The 19,077-nt window shown below is 39.7% G+C and overlaps 1 protein-coding gene across 6 annotated transcripts in view; it reads left to right on the top strand.

Moving 5' to 3' along the window:
• Positions 1-19,077, top strand: part of VPS13B (vacuolar protein sorting 13 homolog B) — a 746,538-nt gene that overhangs the window by 644,686 nt on the left and 82,775 nt on the right. For all 6 annotated transcript variants that reach the window (XR_004382801.1, XM_032858607.1, XM_032858609.1 and 3 more), the window contains exons 41-43: positions 8,948-9,129; positions 10,393-10,742; positions 15,938-16,099. Coding sequence is in view for 5 of the 6 variants with exons in the window: in XM_032858607.1 (XP_032714498.1) it covers positions 8,948-9,129; positions 10,393-10,742; positions 15,938-16,099 (694 nt within the window). In the remaining variant the exon portion in view is untranslated. The remainder of the gene's footprint in view (positions 1-8,947; positions 9,130-10,392; positions 10,743-15,937; positions 16,100-19,077) is intronic.

The raw sequence follows: 19,077 nt of genomic DNA, 5'->3' as shown, positions 1-19,077 counted from the left end.
CACAATTGGCGTAAAGCTGCAATAGTGTAGGGCAACTCCGTGGTAATGGCATCATTATATGTAAGTAAATGGAAGCACTATTTAATGGAGAATTGCAAATTAGAAGACCTGGATTTAAGTCCTGGCCCCATCACCAACTGGGTATTTGACTTTGAGAAACAAATTTCTAAGCTGAGGCCCTAAGGAATGAATAGGCGCTAAGTCCAAAGGGTGGGCAGTTAACCTTCATTAAAAAAGGACTGGAGGGGCGCCTGGATGGCCCAGTGGGTTGGGCCTCTGCCTTCGGCTCGGGTAATGATCTCAGGGTCCTAGAATTGAGTCCCGGGTCGGGCTCTCTGCTCGGCGTGAGCCTGCTTCCCCCTCTCTCTCTGCCTGCCTCTCTGCCTACTTGTGATCTGTGTCTGTCAAATAAATAAATAAAATCTTTAAAAAAAAAAAAAAAAAAAAAGGACTGGAGACAAAGGAGCCAGTCTCTTAAACCTTAGTCTGTTTATCCCCTAGAGGTAGATTATCTTTAATTCAGTGCCTCTGTATTTGTAATAAGTACATTCCACCATCTTTAACCAGTGGTTTGCTTGCGCATATGAAGAGGAATGATTGGCAATGATTGTGTTTTTTTTGAAGGCAGCATTTGAAGTAGAGGAACTTCAAGCTTAGTTTCTACCACAGTATTGACCTTTTAGGAGACTTGTCCTATTTGCAGCACACTGGACCGGAGGCAAAAGATACGACCTTTAAGCCCGAATCAAGATAATCCATTATTCAGCTATTTATCTTTAATCTAATCATGTATGCATTTGCCCACGCCCATTGAGTAAGCCTAAATAAACCCCCTTTATCAGTTAGGTGCTGACAAGAAACAGAAGGCACACTAGAACTCTTGAAGATTGTGGCGAGTTTAATGAAAGGACTCTTTACAAAAGTGTGGGCAGGATTAAGGGACAGTACCGTACCCTGAGGCTAAGAATCCTGGGGAACCATCCCACTCTTGGTCCTGAAGGAGCCTGGGGAATACATACCCTCCCTCCATCTCCTCTCACTTTCTGATCTCCTATGGGCACCTCCTACTGGCTGAACCGGAGAATAAGACAAAGAACAAAGCAGCTTGTTGAGACAGTTGGTTGGCAGAGAAGAGGATGGGGAAGGGTTAGAAAGTGTGGATCCAGTGAGCAAACAGAAGGTAGCCGGCAACTACACACTCTATTTGGAATATATAGTTTCTTACCCAGTAACTGGTCCTACAAGGGAAAAAGGCAAACAGAGTGGTGGGCCCAGCTCTCAGGTTTTGGGCCAGTCTGCTAGGTTCCCTGGGTTTAGAATCAATTTGATGTCTTCTGATGGACCAGAGCAACCATCTAATTTGTTTTGGTCTCTGCGTCCCCCCCCCAACCACCCCCCCACCCGCCTGCCTTACCCTCATGCCAAATGACTAATCCTAGAAGTCTGTGACTTTGTAAAGTCTTACAAATTACAGGCAACTATCTGTAACATGATAATAACTGCCGATCTTGATATATAGGTTCACTTAACTTCATTACCAGTTGATAATGGTCAACTGTGTTCACCTTCACCAAGTCTTTGGTGGTTTGTTGTGCGTGTTGCATGGTCATTTCTCCCAACATGAGAATGTATGAAAGCAGATGACTTAAAAGGACTTTTTATGTCCACCCCCAACATGCTGGTTAATGGAAGAAGGCATCTTAGAAAAAGAAGAGACCTAAGGGCCCTCTTTCTTCGCACCATGAAAATGGAAACTCTGGGGAGTTTTTTGGCGTACTTGCATTTTTAGATGTGCCACAACAAAGTATTTCCTCCTACTCCCTAAACATCTTTTAAAAGCAGCCCCCATCTACTCATATTAGGCAATCTTTGACATAATGGTCAACAGCTTTTTTTTTTTTTTTCCCAAAGAGGAGATGCTTTTCATTTTTCAAAGCCTTGATTCTTGCATAGACAGATAGTGGAAGAATTAGACGAAGAGCATCATGATGATCAAGTCCTGGAGTGTTTCTCTTCTCTCAACCAGTTGAACTTTCTCCTACCAGAAGATGACTGTGGCTTCCAGATACTCTTTCCTTCCATTTGGCTGCTTGGATGTCTACTTTTAATGTACCTAAATTTGTTGAGTACCGTTTTAAAAAAACCTTTTGACGTTCATAAACCATTCAGGTGTAAACCAGAATATTCTTTACCCCGGGCTAACCATGAGTTTTGCCTTTTCTACCTTAGGTAGAAGGGATGCTTGTATTTTTCCCCAAGTGTCTTTTTGAAGCCTTTTACTACTTCCTTTTAGTTGATGATTGAACTCCATGTAACACCAGGGGTTGGTCTTCTGCCAGCTAACCCTTTTCCCTGTACACATTCCCTAAAGTAATCAGTTTTCCTCGGGGCTCATCTAAAGTTCTAGGCTGGTGATATTAAAATGACTCACAAGTCTCTGTGTCACGGTGTTTAGTCTGTGAGCTGTGGAAGATTCTCTCTTTTTAAAGTCAGATACAAAGGAGTCCTTTACCTGAAGGCCTATTTAAGCCTGTTGCATTTTTTTAAGCCATGGATTACAACCCAATTAGTGGGTCATGAAATCAATTTAGCAGGTTGTAGCCAGAATTTTTTTAATGAAATAAAAAATATTGGTGTGAAAAGGACAATAAGTATAATTCTACTTGTGTGAGATACCAAGAGTAGCAAATTTTTAGAGACACAGTAGATGGTGTGTTCATCAGGGGGTGGGAGAGAGGGGAATGGGGAGTTCTGGTTTAGTGATATAGAGTTTGAGTGCAGGAAGATGAAAAACCTCTGGAGATGGAGCACTGATTTGTCCACCAGAGCAGATGTCCTAAATGCCACTGAATGTGCACTTGGGCAAAACAGTAAATTTGTGTTATCTATATAGCTTGCGACAATTTTTACGATGTCAGCGGGTATCATATTTTTAGTAGACTTAACTCCCCCCTCCACCATTTTATATGTGTCCTAGAATACAGTAAAGTGAAATTTTCACTTTGGTTTAAAGCATTTTAAAAATGATGATTCTAGGGCACCTGGGTGGCTCAGTCGTTAAGCGTCTGCCTTTGGCTCAGGTCATGATCCCAGGGTCCTGGGATCGAGGCCCACATCAGGCTCCCTGCTCGACAGGAAGCCTGCTTCACCCTCTTCACCCCCTGCTTGTGTTCACTCTCTGTGTGTGTCTCTCTCTGTCAAATAAATAAAATCTTTAAAAAAAAATGATGATTCTAATGACTAGAGAGAACTTGGTGCAAGAAACTCACATCCTCGCATCTTCTTAACCATGCAGCTCTCTCCCAGGACGGACAGAGCAGTGTTTTTGCAGTAGGCAGGAGGGAGTTTGGTGAACCAGTATTGAGAGACCATGCCACAGTTACATGAATGTCAGTGTGACGTTACAAGACCTGTCTTGGGAACTAAAGGAATCACCGACAATTAACGTGTTGTGAACTACATGACCAGGATGGTTCTCTGCTTACCAGCCAGAGAAAGCAGGATGGCATATTTTTCTGTTAATGGGTGTTAGATATTATGCTGAACAGTTCATAGGCAACATCTCCTTTAATACTCAAAGAGTCATTCAATTACTGTACTCATTTTACATGTGAAAAAACGAGATTTATCCAGGTGATGATACAAATTGGTGAAGGTTCTGATATAAAAGACAGAAGTGCAAGTATCTTCTCTAGGTTCTTTCACCCCGTTATTCTCTGCTTAATCTCTCTCTATTATAAAACCCTTCTTACTACAAAGGGGTCCAGAGAAAAGCTCAAGCCTTCATCAGTTAAGGCAGATTGTTGGGTTCCTGCACCGCCGTAGGGGTTTGCCCCAGAATGGCACCAGGGATGGATCTTCAAGGAGCATGCCTGGGTCCCAGGAATGCCTACTAATCAGTCAAAACACAGACTTACTAAGATACTCCTTGGTTAAAAAAGAGTTGGTACCCTTCCGTAGGTCACCCCTCTATAGGACAGATGATAAGTAACCTTTTGGCTAAACTGCAGATATGGCTGTGTAAAATTCCTGCCATATTTTCCACTTTTTAGAATATTTCCACTATCCTAAGAATTTGAGTTTCCATTAGGATCTTAGAGATAGTTCAACTAACCACTGAATCTTGAGTTCTGTGTATTAATGTTTGCGAGGTGCTGCCCCAAGGAGTCACCACTTTTACTTTCTTCTCTATTTCTGCTGATTACACATCTCATAAGTTGTGTTTTCCCTTTTGACATCTGGATCAGGGTTCATTGTACCCAATTAAGGAAATTATGTCAGCATAGCTGCTCTAAGTATCCCTAACAGGGTCATCTCTCTCCTATACATGACTGATTAGCTCTATGATGATGAGAGCTATAATGACATTTACATCATTTTAGTCCTGGTGTAAGAGGTATGTGTGTGTATGTGTATATGTGTATATATATACATATATATATATACATATATATATATGCTACCTTTATGATACATAATAATGATCAAATTACATATCAAAAAACTATAATTTTACTGAATTCAAAATACATTTAAAGTATATTCAGGTTGTATATACCATATTAATTTTGTGATTAAGAAATTTTAATTTCGATAGGAATCTAATTTTTTAGTAGGTCTGAATTTTTCATATATAGTTTAACTCAACAACCATTTTAGTTAGGATTTTTTTTTTATTTATTTTCAGCTTAACAGTATTCATTGTTTTTGCACCACACCCAGTGCTCCATGCAATCCGTGCCCTCTTCAATACCTACCACCTGGTTGCCCCAACCTCCCACCCCCCACCCCTTCAAAACCCTCAGGTTGTTTTTCAGAGTCCATAGTCTCTCATGGTTCACCTCCCCTTCCAGTTTCCTTCAACTCCCTTCTCCTCTCCATCTCCCCATGTCCTCCATGTTATTTGTTATGCTCCGCAAGTAAGTGAAACCATATGATAATTGACTCTCTCTGCTTGACTTATTTCACTCAGCATCATCTCTTCCAGTCGCGTCCATGTTGCTACAAAAGTTGGGTATTCATCCTTTCTGATGGAGGCATAATACTTCATAGTATATATGGACCACATCTTCCTTATCCATTCATCCGTTGAAGGAAAAAAAAAAAAAAAGACAAGAGAACAACCACCACTACTTCATAGGACAACTTTTATTTTTATTTTTATTTTTAACTCGTTCCCACTATTCTGGTTCATTTTTTTTTATATTCATAAATTTTTAACCTATTTACCATCACAGTGAGATGTCCAGTACATCAGACTCCATAATAACCTTCTAACCTGAAATTTTTGATTCATACACCTGTGTTTTTCTTTTGCATTTCTATTTTTTTATTTTTTTTTAATTTCAGCTTAGTCTAGTTTATTCCTTTTTTATTTTTGTTTTCTAATATTCATATAGAGTTAAACTTCAAGGTAATCCCCTTTCCCCAATCAATGCTACCCCTATAGGTAAACCAATTTTTAACCCCCCTTTATCTTAGGAAAGTTGAGTCCTTTAACAAAGATATCAAGATACATCCAGGAAGAATCAAAACAACCTTCCTCGCCCACACTGAGAATTTATTACCACTCTCCCATCTTTTTCTCCCGCCAGTGTTTCTGTGTTTTTGTGTTTGTCCTGATAGTATATAAATCTTATACTTGGGGTTCTTTTTGACAAGGTTCTTCCTTTATTTGCTTATAAATAAATATATATATATATATAAATATATATATAAATATATATATATATATATATATATCTTTTTTTTTTTCTCTCTTGTCATATACTTTTATCAGTCTTTTTGTTTGTCTGTTTTTGTTTGTATATTTCCTAAATCTTACCTTGGGGCCCATTTGGGCTGAACCTTCTCTTTTATCTTCCCTTTTTTTCCTGTCTTTCTCTCTCTCTCTCTCTCTTTTTTTTTTCTTTTTCTTTTCTTTTTTCTCTCGTTTGGGTGGGGAATCCTGATTGCTCAGAAGCGTTCCAGGGTGCAACTTGACTGCACCACGGTCGATACATCCAGCTACATCCGTTCAGTCATCTCTCACCAAAATGACTAGGAGGAGGAATGCCCAACAGAAGAAAAATACAGAGGATGGGCTTTCTGCAACAGAGCTAATGGCTATCAACATAGACAATATGTCGGAAAGAGGATTCAGGCTAACAATTATCCAGGCAATAGCTAGGTTGGAGAAAGCCATGGATGACCAAACGGAATTGATTAGGGCCGAACTGAAAGCGACCAGGGAAGATGTTCACAATGTTAGGGCTGAGCTGAAAGCTACCAGGGAAGAGGTTCACAAAGCTCTCAATGAGTTCCAATCTAATCTAAATTCTCTCAAAGCTAGGGTAACTGAGACAGAAGATAGAATTAGTGATCTGGAGGACAAACAAATAGAAGGGATCAGGAGGAAGCCTGGAACAAACAGCTTAGAAGCCACGAAAACAGAATCAGGGAAATAAATGATGCCATGAAACGTTCCAACATCAGAATTATTGGAATCCCTGAAGGGGAGGAGAAAGAAAGAAGTCTAGAAGACATAGTGGAACAAGTTCTTCATGAAAATTTTCCCAATCTCATGAATGGAACCAGCGTTCATGTACTAGAGGCTGAACGGTCTCCACCCAAGATTAGAGATTCAAGAAAAACATCAAGGCACCTGATAGTCAAATTGAGGAATCATAATTGTAGATATAATCTCTTGAAAGCCGCTAGGACAAAGAGGCTCCCTACTTACAGATGAAAGCCCATCAGAATAACGTCAGACCTGTCCACAGAGACCTGGCAAGCCAGAAAGGGCTGGCAAGATATATTCAGGGCACTAAATGAGAAGAACATGCAGCCAAGAATACTTTAGTTAGGATTTTAAGATTGAAAGAGTATTGCTAACTACTTGAGTATGTTAGGAGTTACTGTATAAGCCCCAAAATATCTATTTTTTGAAATTTATGTGTATATTTAATATAGGAAGAACTAAAGAATTAATCAATTTGTTATGAATAAAAAATGTAGCACATACTCCTGTTTTAGCAGCCTTTTTCAATATATGTTATACTATCTGCTACTCTCAAGATAGAAAAATAAATCTTGGAAAATCTCAGGAGTGTCAAAAATTGTAGTTGGCAAGAAAAATGCTTCAGTTAAACACCTCAAATTGTGTACTCACTGTTTTAAAACTGATCTCATAGAACTCTCGCCTGGATTTTTAATAATATTTTGACTAACATTACCCTATTTCTAACAGCTTCTGAAAGTAGTTCAAATGTGTAAAACACATGTACACCTAATACACTTTGCTCTTCCTGAATAAATACAAGTTTTAATTTTACCTAGTCAATGAAATCTGTTATTTGTAACTGCACAGATAAATTCCTGGAAGGCTATTTAAATTAGTATGCCCATTTATAGAAGCTTTAGAATATACTTAGGTGCATTTCTTGTGCATAGCATTGAATCAGTAACAAATTGCCCCAGAGTTTTTTATTTTCTTTGTAGGTACTGGAGATTTACTAACATTGCTGTATACACCACCATATAACTATAAATTTCTTAAAATTAAAGGCTCAGTAAATGTGTTGGAATGCTCCTAGCTTTCATTTTCACCAGGCTTTTCACAACCTCTTTCAAAACTTAGCTGAAGATTCACACTCTGAGAATCCCACGTGATGCACCTCACTCCATCCTGCATTCCTCTTGGGTTTCAACTCTGGCAGCACCTCCAACCTTCCTGTACCTGGGTGGTGGTTCTGTTTGATGAGATTTCTAGAGGTCTACATATTTTATATCACCAGTTAGATGGTGATATAAAACCAAGGATTTATTTCCTTAGTTTTTCCTGTCATAGTGCTCCCTAGGATACTGTAAATCATGACGTTTCTTTCTAGGCTCCTCATGGACTTGGAAGCCAGGCTCCCATAGCTCTAGAACAAATTTCGGATTTGGAAAGAAGAGGGCAGAGGACGATGAGAGAATGGGGCAGCAGCTATTCAGTGACCCACCATCACCATAATACCCCTTGCACCATCCCACTCCCCAGGTCCATGTGTCTGCTACCACTGAGGCCTGGCAGCTAGGCAGTATGTCTCCTATGCACTTCAGCAGCTGCCATGTACAAACTTCTTCCCTCCTACAGATGCCGTCACTATTCCTTTTAATGAGATTTTACTTATTTCAAATGGTGGTAGGCAGATGGGCAAGTGAATAGAGGGCCCATGCAGTGTAACTGAGTGTAACTGTCCATGGGACCTTGGTGGTCCTAACTTTTATGGCACCTACTACAGCATTTACTGGGTGTTCAATAAAGAGGAGTGACTAACTCATGGCCCTCTGGATATGGACAATCTGGAGAAGTAAAACAAAGTGAAACCTTTATGGTGATGCTGGAAGTATTGAGTTTTTGAACAGCAGAGTCATACTCCTAATTGTGTTGGTCTTGAACTAATAGAAAAACAAGTTGTCTGTAAATTGCATGAGATGCGGTTGGAAGAAAATTGGGTTTGATGTAGGTCAACATGACCTGGGGTTTGAAGAATCCTTTGAAATTTTTCTGCTGCTAACTTATAGACAATAATCAACTTGAACTTAATTTTTAAAAACAACTAGTTTATGTGAGTAAATACATAAAATTTCATGATAATATATTAACTATAGGATAATGGGTACTAGCTTTAAAAACCCTTATAGAGGGGCGCCTGGGTGGCTCAGTGGGTTAAAGCCTCTGCCTTCGGCTCAGGTCATGGTCTCGGGGTTCTGGGATCGAGCCCTGCATCGGGCTCTCTGCTCAGTGGAGAGCCTGCTTCCTCCTCTCTCTCTGCCTGCCTCTCTGACTACTTGTGATCTCTGTCTATCAAATAAATAAATAAAATCTTAAAAAAAAATAAAAACACTTATAGAAAGACATTTCACTTATATGGTATTGGGAAATCTAGGTCGTTGATCTTCTTTTATTACTTATTTCCCATAGCTCTGCAAGTGAATCTGGTTCTCAAAGCACTTGTGACCAACTGGTAACTCCAACAGCCCTGGCTGCCTGTACCAGAGTCGACTCCTGTTTTACCCCATGGTTTGTCCCATCTCTTTGCATTTCCTTCCAGTTTGCTCACCTGGAGTTCCATCTTTGTCATCACCTTGATCAACTAGGCACAGGTACTCTTCTCTTTAGCATCTCAATAGCACCCACTTAATACTTACTGTTTTTCTTGAGTGTTCTCGGAGACAGAGTTCATCGATTTTTACCCAGATAATTTATTTTCTTTTCATGAAGTGAAAAGACATGGAAGGGGTTTTATTGTGTATTACAGTATTAGTGATGTTTCGAAGTGCTGTGATTGCTAATCACTCCACCACCCAAAGCTCTTTCCCCACTGACTACCACCCATGTGGTGGAAATTTTTGGAAGAGGCATTCATTTCCCCCAACAGTGAACACTGGCAAAATTATTCTGAAGTTGACTTCATCTAACAGATGTACCCCTTACTTTTGAACCACCATATGGACCTATTATATAAATTACCAGTACTATTGAACTGACATGATTTTGCATGCTTCCTAATAAGAATTTTCAAGGAAGTTACAAAAATTGCAGGTTTTACTGTTTTTCCAATTGGGATCTTTTTAAAAGAAATACATCTGTTTCTGTTCTGTGTCCTGAGCTACTACATTAATGATGGAGAGATTCCAAAAGTATTCGATATTACCTGATTTCAAAAGCATGAATACATTCTACAAGGGATGGGCAAATTCTCCAGAAATGTGAAGGACTGTCATTTTTACAAGCTGTTGAGGTGGAGTCTTATAAAATTTTGCCACCACCGAAAGTGGTCTTTTATAAATTTGCCAGTCTTTCGTGAATAATTACTCCTAAAAGTCTATTCCAAATGTTTCCTAGTTAGTACATTTTGATTTAGGTTTTCAACCCAACATGTAATGGAAAAAGGAAAAAAATCAGATTTAAAAAATCAGATTAAAACTAAACACAGCTGCTGTTAAGCATCTTGCCTTTTCAGCAAAAAATGGAATTTAACCTGCTTTTTCTAACTCTCTTCGAGTCATGTTTTTGTTTTTGAGATTTGGTTGGTAGATACAGAGCATTTCATAAAACTCTCCTTCGATAGTTGCCTCCTCTTCATTGTATCTGTCATCTTCTGTGATCAAATTTTTGTCTGTAGAACTGAATGTGAACTTTAAATAATATATGTTTGAGGCATACCGGTTGAACAAAACCGTTTTGTTGGCAAATATCAAATGGTAATTCAAGAGATCAAATGCCTTCAAGAGAGTGTTTGCATTTTATTAAACTGCAAATCACAAAATTGGTAAGCTTTAAAAAGTGAATAAATGCCATGTCTTTCTTTCCTTAAAATATTGGCTCATCCCAACTGCTGTTTCTCCTGGTTATTTTCTCAACAGCTCCACCGCGGTACCTACACCCATTTATTTCCGATAAAAATGTGCCGTCTGAACTAGAATACATGATTATTTCCTTCAAAGAACCGCACCTGTATCTCCGGCAGTGGAACAACAGTCCTGTCTGTCAGGAGATCCGGTTCTCAGCTCAGGCGGACTGTAAACTTCTCGAGTGCAGAAACGTCACGATGCAAAGCGTGGTGAAACCTTTTGGCATCTTCGGGCAGATGGCCATTTCCCGCAACGCGGGGGAGAAGCTGCTTGACTGCTCCATCGTCGTGGACTCTGTCTTCGTCAGCTTTGGGCAACACGTGGTTCATTCTCTAAACACTGCAGTACAAGCTTGGCAACAGGTACGCACATCCTAGAACAGCTTACAGTTTGTCTGCGTGTGATCTTTCGCTAGACGCTTTATGTTATCACCTCTAATAGTAAGCGACGCACCCCCCAAAATGTGAGAAAATGAAGAATTTGATGGGCACCATAATATTTGGGGTTTTCTCTGTTTAGCAAAGTGATGCATGTTATTTTTAAAAGCTTTGGAGAATATGGGTTCTCTACACATGCATAGGAGATGCCCATGCCCACATTTTTGTGACTAATGTACCACATCTGTGTGGAAAGGAACATATTCCCAGAAACTTTTTCCAAGTATTATGGCTTTCCTTTGCCAAAGCTTCAACTTAGTTATGTATCAAGTTGTCTAAGCATCCATTGCAGAAATGAAGAACCTTTGTGAGCTTTGCCGATAGTAAACATTTCATCTTTTCAAAGGGAAAAAGCAGTGAGAAAAAATATGCAAGCCCACCGAGTCTAAGTCTTTCCCCTTACTATCATTCTGCCATTTTTTAATCAGTTAAAGACTCTCAACTGATTATTTTCTTCCTTTCATCTCTTGCCAGAAATTAGCCATATCAAACAAGGGGATGAAGTGTAAGTCTGTGCTGCATGGTGTGTTTAAGATGAGGAACCTGTCCGTGCCACAGGCATGAAAATAATTTCACAGAATGTTTGAATAATACTGTAATTTAAGAACAAATCATTTCCACTTCCGTACTGATTTTCGGTATAATATTGTATTTCCATCAAGTTTGTGTTGCTCTTAAAGCTGGGACAACTTACCCCCTACCCCCAACTTCCGTATGTGCTACCTGCATTTGAGCGGAGCTGGCCCCCCAGGAGAAATGCTCTCCTATCCTGCGCTGACCTCATGTGGAGACAGGCCAGGGTGGGGGTGTGCTGGGGGGACTTGGGAGTTCTCTAACTTAAGAATTTTTATGGGAATAAACTCTTTTCTTTATATGCATGAAGACCTATATAAGACTAAGGAATTAATTACCTAACATGGCACTACAATAGCAAAGGGAAAGAAGATAACACATCTGTTTTTTATTTTAAAATTCTTTTTTAAGGGCATTCCATGGTTTTCTTGTTGCAGAGGACATGCGTAAAATAAGAGCTAGTGTGATCTAAATCTTTGCAGCTGGTTCGAATAGTGATGAGAAAAAAACCTCCATGGCTCCAATTTCTGTTTTTTGTCATATTTTGAACAATGCATTTAATAAAAAACAAACCTAGAAAATATAAAAGAGTCATTGATAGAGCATTTAAACCCAGAATATTTTTGTCTTGGTATCAGGGCCATTCTAAGAGGACTCATGTGTAGCAACTACTGCAAAATGGCCTTCAGAAATACCAGTTTCCTCCCAGGGTAAAAATATTCTCTTAGACACAGCTATACATATAAATAAAATACGGTGCATAAATATTTAAATGTTTTAAACCACATCAGAGTGCGAATGACTGACTGGCCAGCACAGTGCCTTGAAGGAATATTCTGGGTTTTTTTTTTAAATGGAATTGTATATTTGATTAAGTAGAGCCATATGTCACGTAGCATATTGCTGACAGGTACATTCTATGAATAGTTGATTCTGATTTATACAGGGATTTGGCAATGTTAACATGAGCCACAAGAGGATATACTTCTGTAATTGTTGCTGTAATTTTCTTGTTTCCTCCCATGTCAAGGGTACTTGCCACCAAGTTTTAATGTGGTAGGCATCTAACCCTACGCATTCTAAAGTAAATACAAAAATGCACTACTTTGAAATTACAGGACATTTGACATTGAAATGGGTTTGTAGAGGGTTATTAAGTTCATTGTTTCTAAGATGTTCTGAATGTGGTTTATTCCCTTAGTGGGGAAGATTAGTTTCCCAAACTTGGAGGTTATTGGTGTGTTGTCTCGTATGCAGTCTAATTATTGCCAATGAGAAATAGGAATTTAATAAGCAAGATAAGTTATTCAAGTTCTCTGCATACTTTTATTGGATTCGTATCTGAGACAAGTCATTTGTATCCAGTGTGGATGGACCAGACAGTTGAAGAATGAAACAATTTGGCCTTTCACCTTTAGGTCACAAGCTCAAGATTAACAGAAGCCTTCATCAGTGTCTGATTTCTCTGGCTGTGATTTTTTTTTCTCTTTGGCACATGATTAATGTTTTGTGAAACCAGATTGAGGACACAAAATGCCACTTGCAACTCACTTTATGTTTCAATGCTGTATCCCCTCGTTTGGACAAAATGACATGTAAAGGGGATTTTTATTTAAAAATGAAGGTCTTGCTCATGTGTCTTATCTTACACCAGAATGATGTCTGTCTCTGTTTAATTGCAAATGCCTGTACAACACTCCAGCACGAATCTTAAATGTAGATAAGCCATCTTTTAATTACAAATCTGAATGAGCATCCTGAGACTTTGACTATATGATGTCATATAAAATGTGCATGGACTGTTTTATTAAAAATACACAGAATTTAAGACACTCCAAGAAATGCTTAAACTTACTACAGTTATAATGAACTCCACAGATGAAGGAACAGTAGAGAAACAGTTCTCTGAGGACTTTGAGTTTTCTTTAAAAAAATGTAAACAACCCCCTTGTGTTCTTTCATTTACATTTTTCTAAAACACTCATCATTTATTAAAGGTCAGTTTTTGGAGATGAGGGAAAGTAATATGCGCTTTCTTTTTTTTTCCTTCTCAAACCCCATCTGGTAACTTAACCTCTGTGTTACCAGAAGATTGATCCCAACTCATTAAGAAAACTGAATTTCAGTCTCAGGACATCTAACTGAAAGTTTGGAATCATATCCCTTTCTTCATGTTTGCACTCTTGGACCTAAAGGAGAGGAAAAAGTTTATGAGAGCAGTTTATGTTGATTTTATAAGGCAAATGGAAAAATCTCTTTAAAATAATTATACACTGGACTCCAGTTTGGTTAAAGGTTTATAAACCTTTAAATAGGTAAGACATATAAGACAGAATTAGATAGGATAGACCGGAATAGAAACAGGTAGGATATTCTGAAGAGATTCAAATTGCTAGAAGAAAATCCACCAAAATATTAACAGGAGTTATTTGTGTGCAAAATTAGAGACTTAAAAAAAAATCCCTACTTCCTATATTTTCTAATTTTTCTACTGTGAACATGCATTCACTTATAATTTTAAAAATTAAAATTACTCATGTATTTGCTTCATAAGTGTTTACCGAGTACCTACGTGTCAGCCATTATGCTGAGTACTGGACGTAAACTGGTTAAAAAACAGACTCGGTTCCTGCCCTCTTGCACCAAAGACTCTAGTGATGGAGACAAGAGTGAACCGAGAATCAAATGATTTCTTAGTCTCAGGAGGGATAGTGAAACAGTCGGAGTGTGAGGTGAGCCTAAACTGGAGGGACATGACCTGGTCTGGAGGTGCTTCCAGAAGGCTACCCAGAGAAAATGACTTGAAAACAGGAACCTGAATGCTAAGTAGAAACAAGTTAGTTAAGTGTGAAGGAAAACAGGTCCATGCAAGGGAAAGGCACTGAGGCGAGACTGAGCTTGATGTGTTGAATGAGTTGAAAGGGGGCTAGGGCAGTGTTGGAGGGACAGGAAAGAGCTCGTGCAGCTGGGGCTTAGCAAGCAATTGGGGACTGGCTCACGATGCGGCAGGGGTTGAATCGGGCAGGACATTCAACCCCACTGGAGTCAAGGTCATGATTAAAAGCCACAGCGTAGAGTATGGTAAACAACAGATAATTGTTGCTTCTAATTACTTTGATCTCTCTTAATCCAAGACTCCTTTTTTTGTGTGTGATTAGTGTGGCTGTCAAGTGAGGTTCCACTCTGAGAATAGGGAAATTGGTGAGAAACGGTGGGTGACAGAGTGAGTCCCCAAGGGTATTTGGAAGAATGAGGTGTTTCAGGGCCCTTTCATCAACTGCAGCCAGAAAGTACTATCCACCTTACTTAGGGGGCCTTGTGCATGACTAGGAGTGGATTCTGCCCCGCAAGATACCTGTTCTGGATGAGGTTCTAGATTGGGTCTTGTTCTAGGCTGGATTCCAGGTACTTTGTCCTTAGACTCCTCAGGCCTCATAATCACTTAAATCACTATGCTTGTGAGTCATATGTCCCCTTTTACTCTCCCTCCCCTTGGGAAAATGGCAAGTGACCTAGTGTAGCATTATGACATTTAGCTCCACAACCACGAAATAGAGGCCACAAAAGAAGCATCTGTTCCAGTGACCTCCCCTTGTCTGCAAATTGATTGGCTAATTAAGATTTTTTTTCTTGCTTTCTCAGCTTGAGCATCTATTCAACTATTCTTTTCATGTACCAAAAAGATATGTTTATTAGTTTTTAAGCCATAACCTAACCAGAGGGATAGAAGAGGAAACACAGAAATGCTCACTTTGTCGGTGTCTGGATATAACAGCAACCGACGGAGACACCATTAAGTAGAGAAGGAAGGTCTCAACACAGGAACATATTACTAATTTGTTGAGCCTCAGCAGACGAATGGAAGACATGAGCTGATGGATGACTCTTAGCGGACACAGACACCAACAACTGTTTTTCAATGAACATTATCTTTCTTAAAAACTGCAACTTGGCTTACACTGATTCCAGAGCTGGTCTGTTTTGTGTGTCCAGCCTCTTAACAACAGAGGGAAAGTTATGGTTTTATTTACATCTCTCCCTGAGCAGATTTACACACACACACATCCACCCTCCCCCTTAAGGGATCTGGGGATGTATTACCTAAATGATCCTTACTTTCTGTAGGGTACAAACTGTGGCTTTGGTAATTGGTCTTGATTGTCGAGTGTAGAAGGCCAGGAACATGGTAATTCTAGCCTCCAGTACTCTGCTCAGAAACGTGCACTACTCCGTACTGCATTCTTTGTAGCATGTTAATTCATTTTAAAATGTTAAAAGTTTGAGGGATCTCATTGTTCTTTTACTCTTCTGTGCCTATGATTTCTTTTGCAGGAGTATAAATCAAAACATATTCTTGGAACATTTAAGATCTCTTTAAGGTATTTTTTGTGCTTATCCTGGAAGTATAGAATACTTTGTATACCAGAGCTAATGACAACAGATCTTTTAGTGTTTCTGTGTTGTAACAATCGCCACTGGGCAGACAGCTGCCAAACATCTTGCAATTAATCTGATGCATGTTGGCTTTCGTATTCTTTTTCTTTCAGAACAAATGCCCTGAGGTAGAGGAGTTGGTCTTCAGCCATTTTGTGATCTGTAATGACACACAGGAGACACTGCGGTTTGGCCAGGTGGATACTGATGAAAATATTCTGCTGGCGAGTCTCCATAGTCACCAGTACAGCTGGCGCTCCCACAAATCCCCACAGGTATTTGAGAAACAGCCTTACAAACACAGCAATTGTGAACGTTGGGGATTCGTTTATTCCGCGTTTGTGTGCCTGTGTCCAGTTATTTCACTTTTTAAGTCTCCCAAGGAACCACACGGCGTAGCTGCCTCTGACTGAAACCCAGGAAGGGTTCGAGGTGGGAGCCCAGCACAACCTTGCTTCTCTTCGAAGGTAACAGTCTCCTGGTTATCACAGGTGCTGCAGAGGCAGCTCGGTGTGGCCGTGATGCAGCTGGACTCTAGAGCCCAAGTTCGTAAGCTTTGATCCCAGCTCAGTAACCTTGCTTTGCTCTCTGGGCGTCTGTTTTCTCATCTGTAAAATGCGGATAATGGTAACACGCATTTTTGTAGGGTTCTGAGGACTAAGTGAGTTACTGTGTATAATGGCACTAGAATAGTGCTCAAGATACTGTAAGCATTACACATTGGCTATTATTATTTAGGCATTTGTTCAGATTTTTACTACGTACCTACTCTGCACCCGGCATGGCCTGGGCACAGGACATGCAAAGACAGGGAAGTCATGGTCCTTGCCCTCCAAGGACAGCTCACAATCTGTGACCAAGGGGGCACTGAGAAAAGACATACCAAAGGATGTCTGTTTTCCAAGTAGTATAATTCCATTTTCCTGTCACTTTAGATGGGAATAATTAGAGGGATGTGCCCTGCAGGGATAATATGAGGATGAATTAAATACAAAGATGTGGTCTTAAATGAGTAAAAGAAATCCTAGGAAGTCATCTCAAGAATAATGTATTTCTAAAACTCTGGGTAATAAGGAAACTACTGCTTGTGATTAAAAGAAAGTCATTAGATTAGAGAGCAAGTTTTCCCATCTGGTCTATAGACCAGCTTCAGAATATGTTATGCCCTCCGGTCCCTTTTGCTTCTCCCCTGCCCCCAGTAGCTAGATTCTGATTTTTTGCTCGCTTTTTCATCATACTGCCACACTGCTAGAATAAAACTTGGAAAGGTAGACACAGTACATTCTTATTTAAGAATATTTATTTAATTCTAGTAAACCTGACAGGACATTAAAACCACATAAATCCTTTTTTAATAAAACTTGTTAGGAAAATTTCTCAGATGAGATGATGTTGTACTCATCTTTTTAGAGTGAATGACATGCCCTTGTTTTCTAATGTTTCTCTCTAGAAATTCCCATGTTCTTAAGTGGTTAAGTTGTTTGCCCCTTATAACATAGTTAAAAGCCAGTTTGTTTGCTTGTTTGTTTGTTTCAAAATATCTTTTTGGGTTTTTGTGTTACTAATTGCAGAAGTGAGAACATACAGACATATGGCAAAAAAATTAAAGCAAAAAAAAAAAAAAAGAAAGAAACAAACAAACAAACAAAAAAACCCCCAGAACTCCTACAATGGCAACCATCCAGAGACAACCCATGTTAATACTTGTCGTATAGCCTTTTAGATGTTCGAAAAGTTTCCACAGTAATTGCATTTTTCAGGGACGGGAGAAACCTCTGGGAAGGCTCAGCTCCATGTAGCCCTCTACTGTGCCCATGGCCACAGCACCCACACCCACACCCACCCACGATCCAGCCTCAGCCCACAGAAAGCAAAGTGCAGGAAGCTTACCTCCCCTCCCAGTCTCTTTAAGAGACCCTTGGTGACCCTCAAGTTTCCCAGATACTGGGGATTCCCCCATGGCTCAGTTGGTTAAGCCTCTGCCTTCAGCTCAGGTCATGATCTCAGGGTCCTGGGATCGAGTTCCACATCGGGCTCCCTGCTCTGCAGGGAGTCTGCTTCTCCCTCTGCCTGCCGCTCCCCCTGCTTGTACTCTCTCACTCGAGCACTCTCTCTCTCTCAAATAAATAAAATCTTAAAAAAAAAAAAAAGATTTCCTGATACTGGAGCCAGGATGAGAAGGGTGATCTTAAGAGCAGCTGGCTCAGAGATGTGGAGAAACAGGAGGCTTCATGTTATAGACATGCAGTATCTGGGTAGGAAGGAAAAAAACAGGAAAGAAGCATGGCTGACCGCTACCAGCATGACACCTGCATATTTTACTCTTTTGCAGGTTTTCAAGGTCCTTTTGTATTTGTTACTAGTTTTCTTTTCACAATATCCATGTGCGGTTTGTGTTGTTATGTGTGTTATAACTAAGGAGACAAATGGAAATGTTAGGTTGAGATGGTGGTAAAGTTGGGACTGAAATCCCTATCTTTGGATTCTCAATAGAGTGTCATTTCTAAGGCATTGTCCAGCTCTCCTAGGTTTGGGCTACATGGTTTGTCTGTTAGAATAGCAAAGCTGTAAGGTTTCAAAAGATAGGCTGAGAATCGCTAGTCTGATACTCCACGTTTAAAGCCAGACTAATGTGGAATTCTTAGTCCAAGTAAATCCCTTGCAAAGTCCTAACTTTATTACCAAAAATAATAACCTTTTTATGACAAACTGGATGCAAGACAGATATCTATTAAACTTTTCTTTTTCCTTTTCAATTTGCAACTGCAGTCTCTGGATACAAATTTTAATGAGCTGTAAGCATTATAATCTTCAAGCTAAAACTTAGATCAACTTTGTTTAAGAAAAAAAAAATGGTGTCTCTTTACAAAACTCTATAGGTTGAAGGAAGTGTGTTTTAGGACCCTCTGAAGCCAGAAGTCTTAATGGGCCCACAGGGTCTTCATGGAATTCCTTACACCCCCAATTGCAAATTCTGCTGTGTTCTAATGAGAGGTTACATCTGAGGCCCAGAAAACCTAGCCGCTTAGCTTCAGACTGCACCTGGAGGTAGTCATAGCCCTGCAAGTGAGCAAACTGTTGCTTTTTCCAGACTCCACGTCATATCCTGTGTTGCCCAGCAGGCTGCGTTTTAGGAACATTTGTGTCTGCATGTTTATGCTACCTTGGGTGTTAGTCAATTCATAGCCTCAGGGAGGATTTCCAGAGGTCATAGAACTTAACTCCACTAAACAATGTAGCTTATATTGCAGAG

Source organism: Lontra canadensis, unplaced genomic scaffold (genome assembly GCF_010015895.1).
Source record: "Lontra canadensis isolate GAN:19392208 unplaced genomic scaffold, GSC_riverotter_1.0 scaffold15, whole genome shotgun sequence".
In the NCBI taxonomy this organism is placed as follows: domain Eukaryota; kingdom Metazoa; phylum Chordata; class Mammalia; order Carnivora; family Mustelidae; genus Lontra; species Lontra canadensis.
The sequence above is the reverse complement of the archived record's forward strand: the minus strand, read 5'-3'. Positions and strand labels throughout refer to the sequence as shown.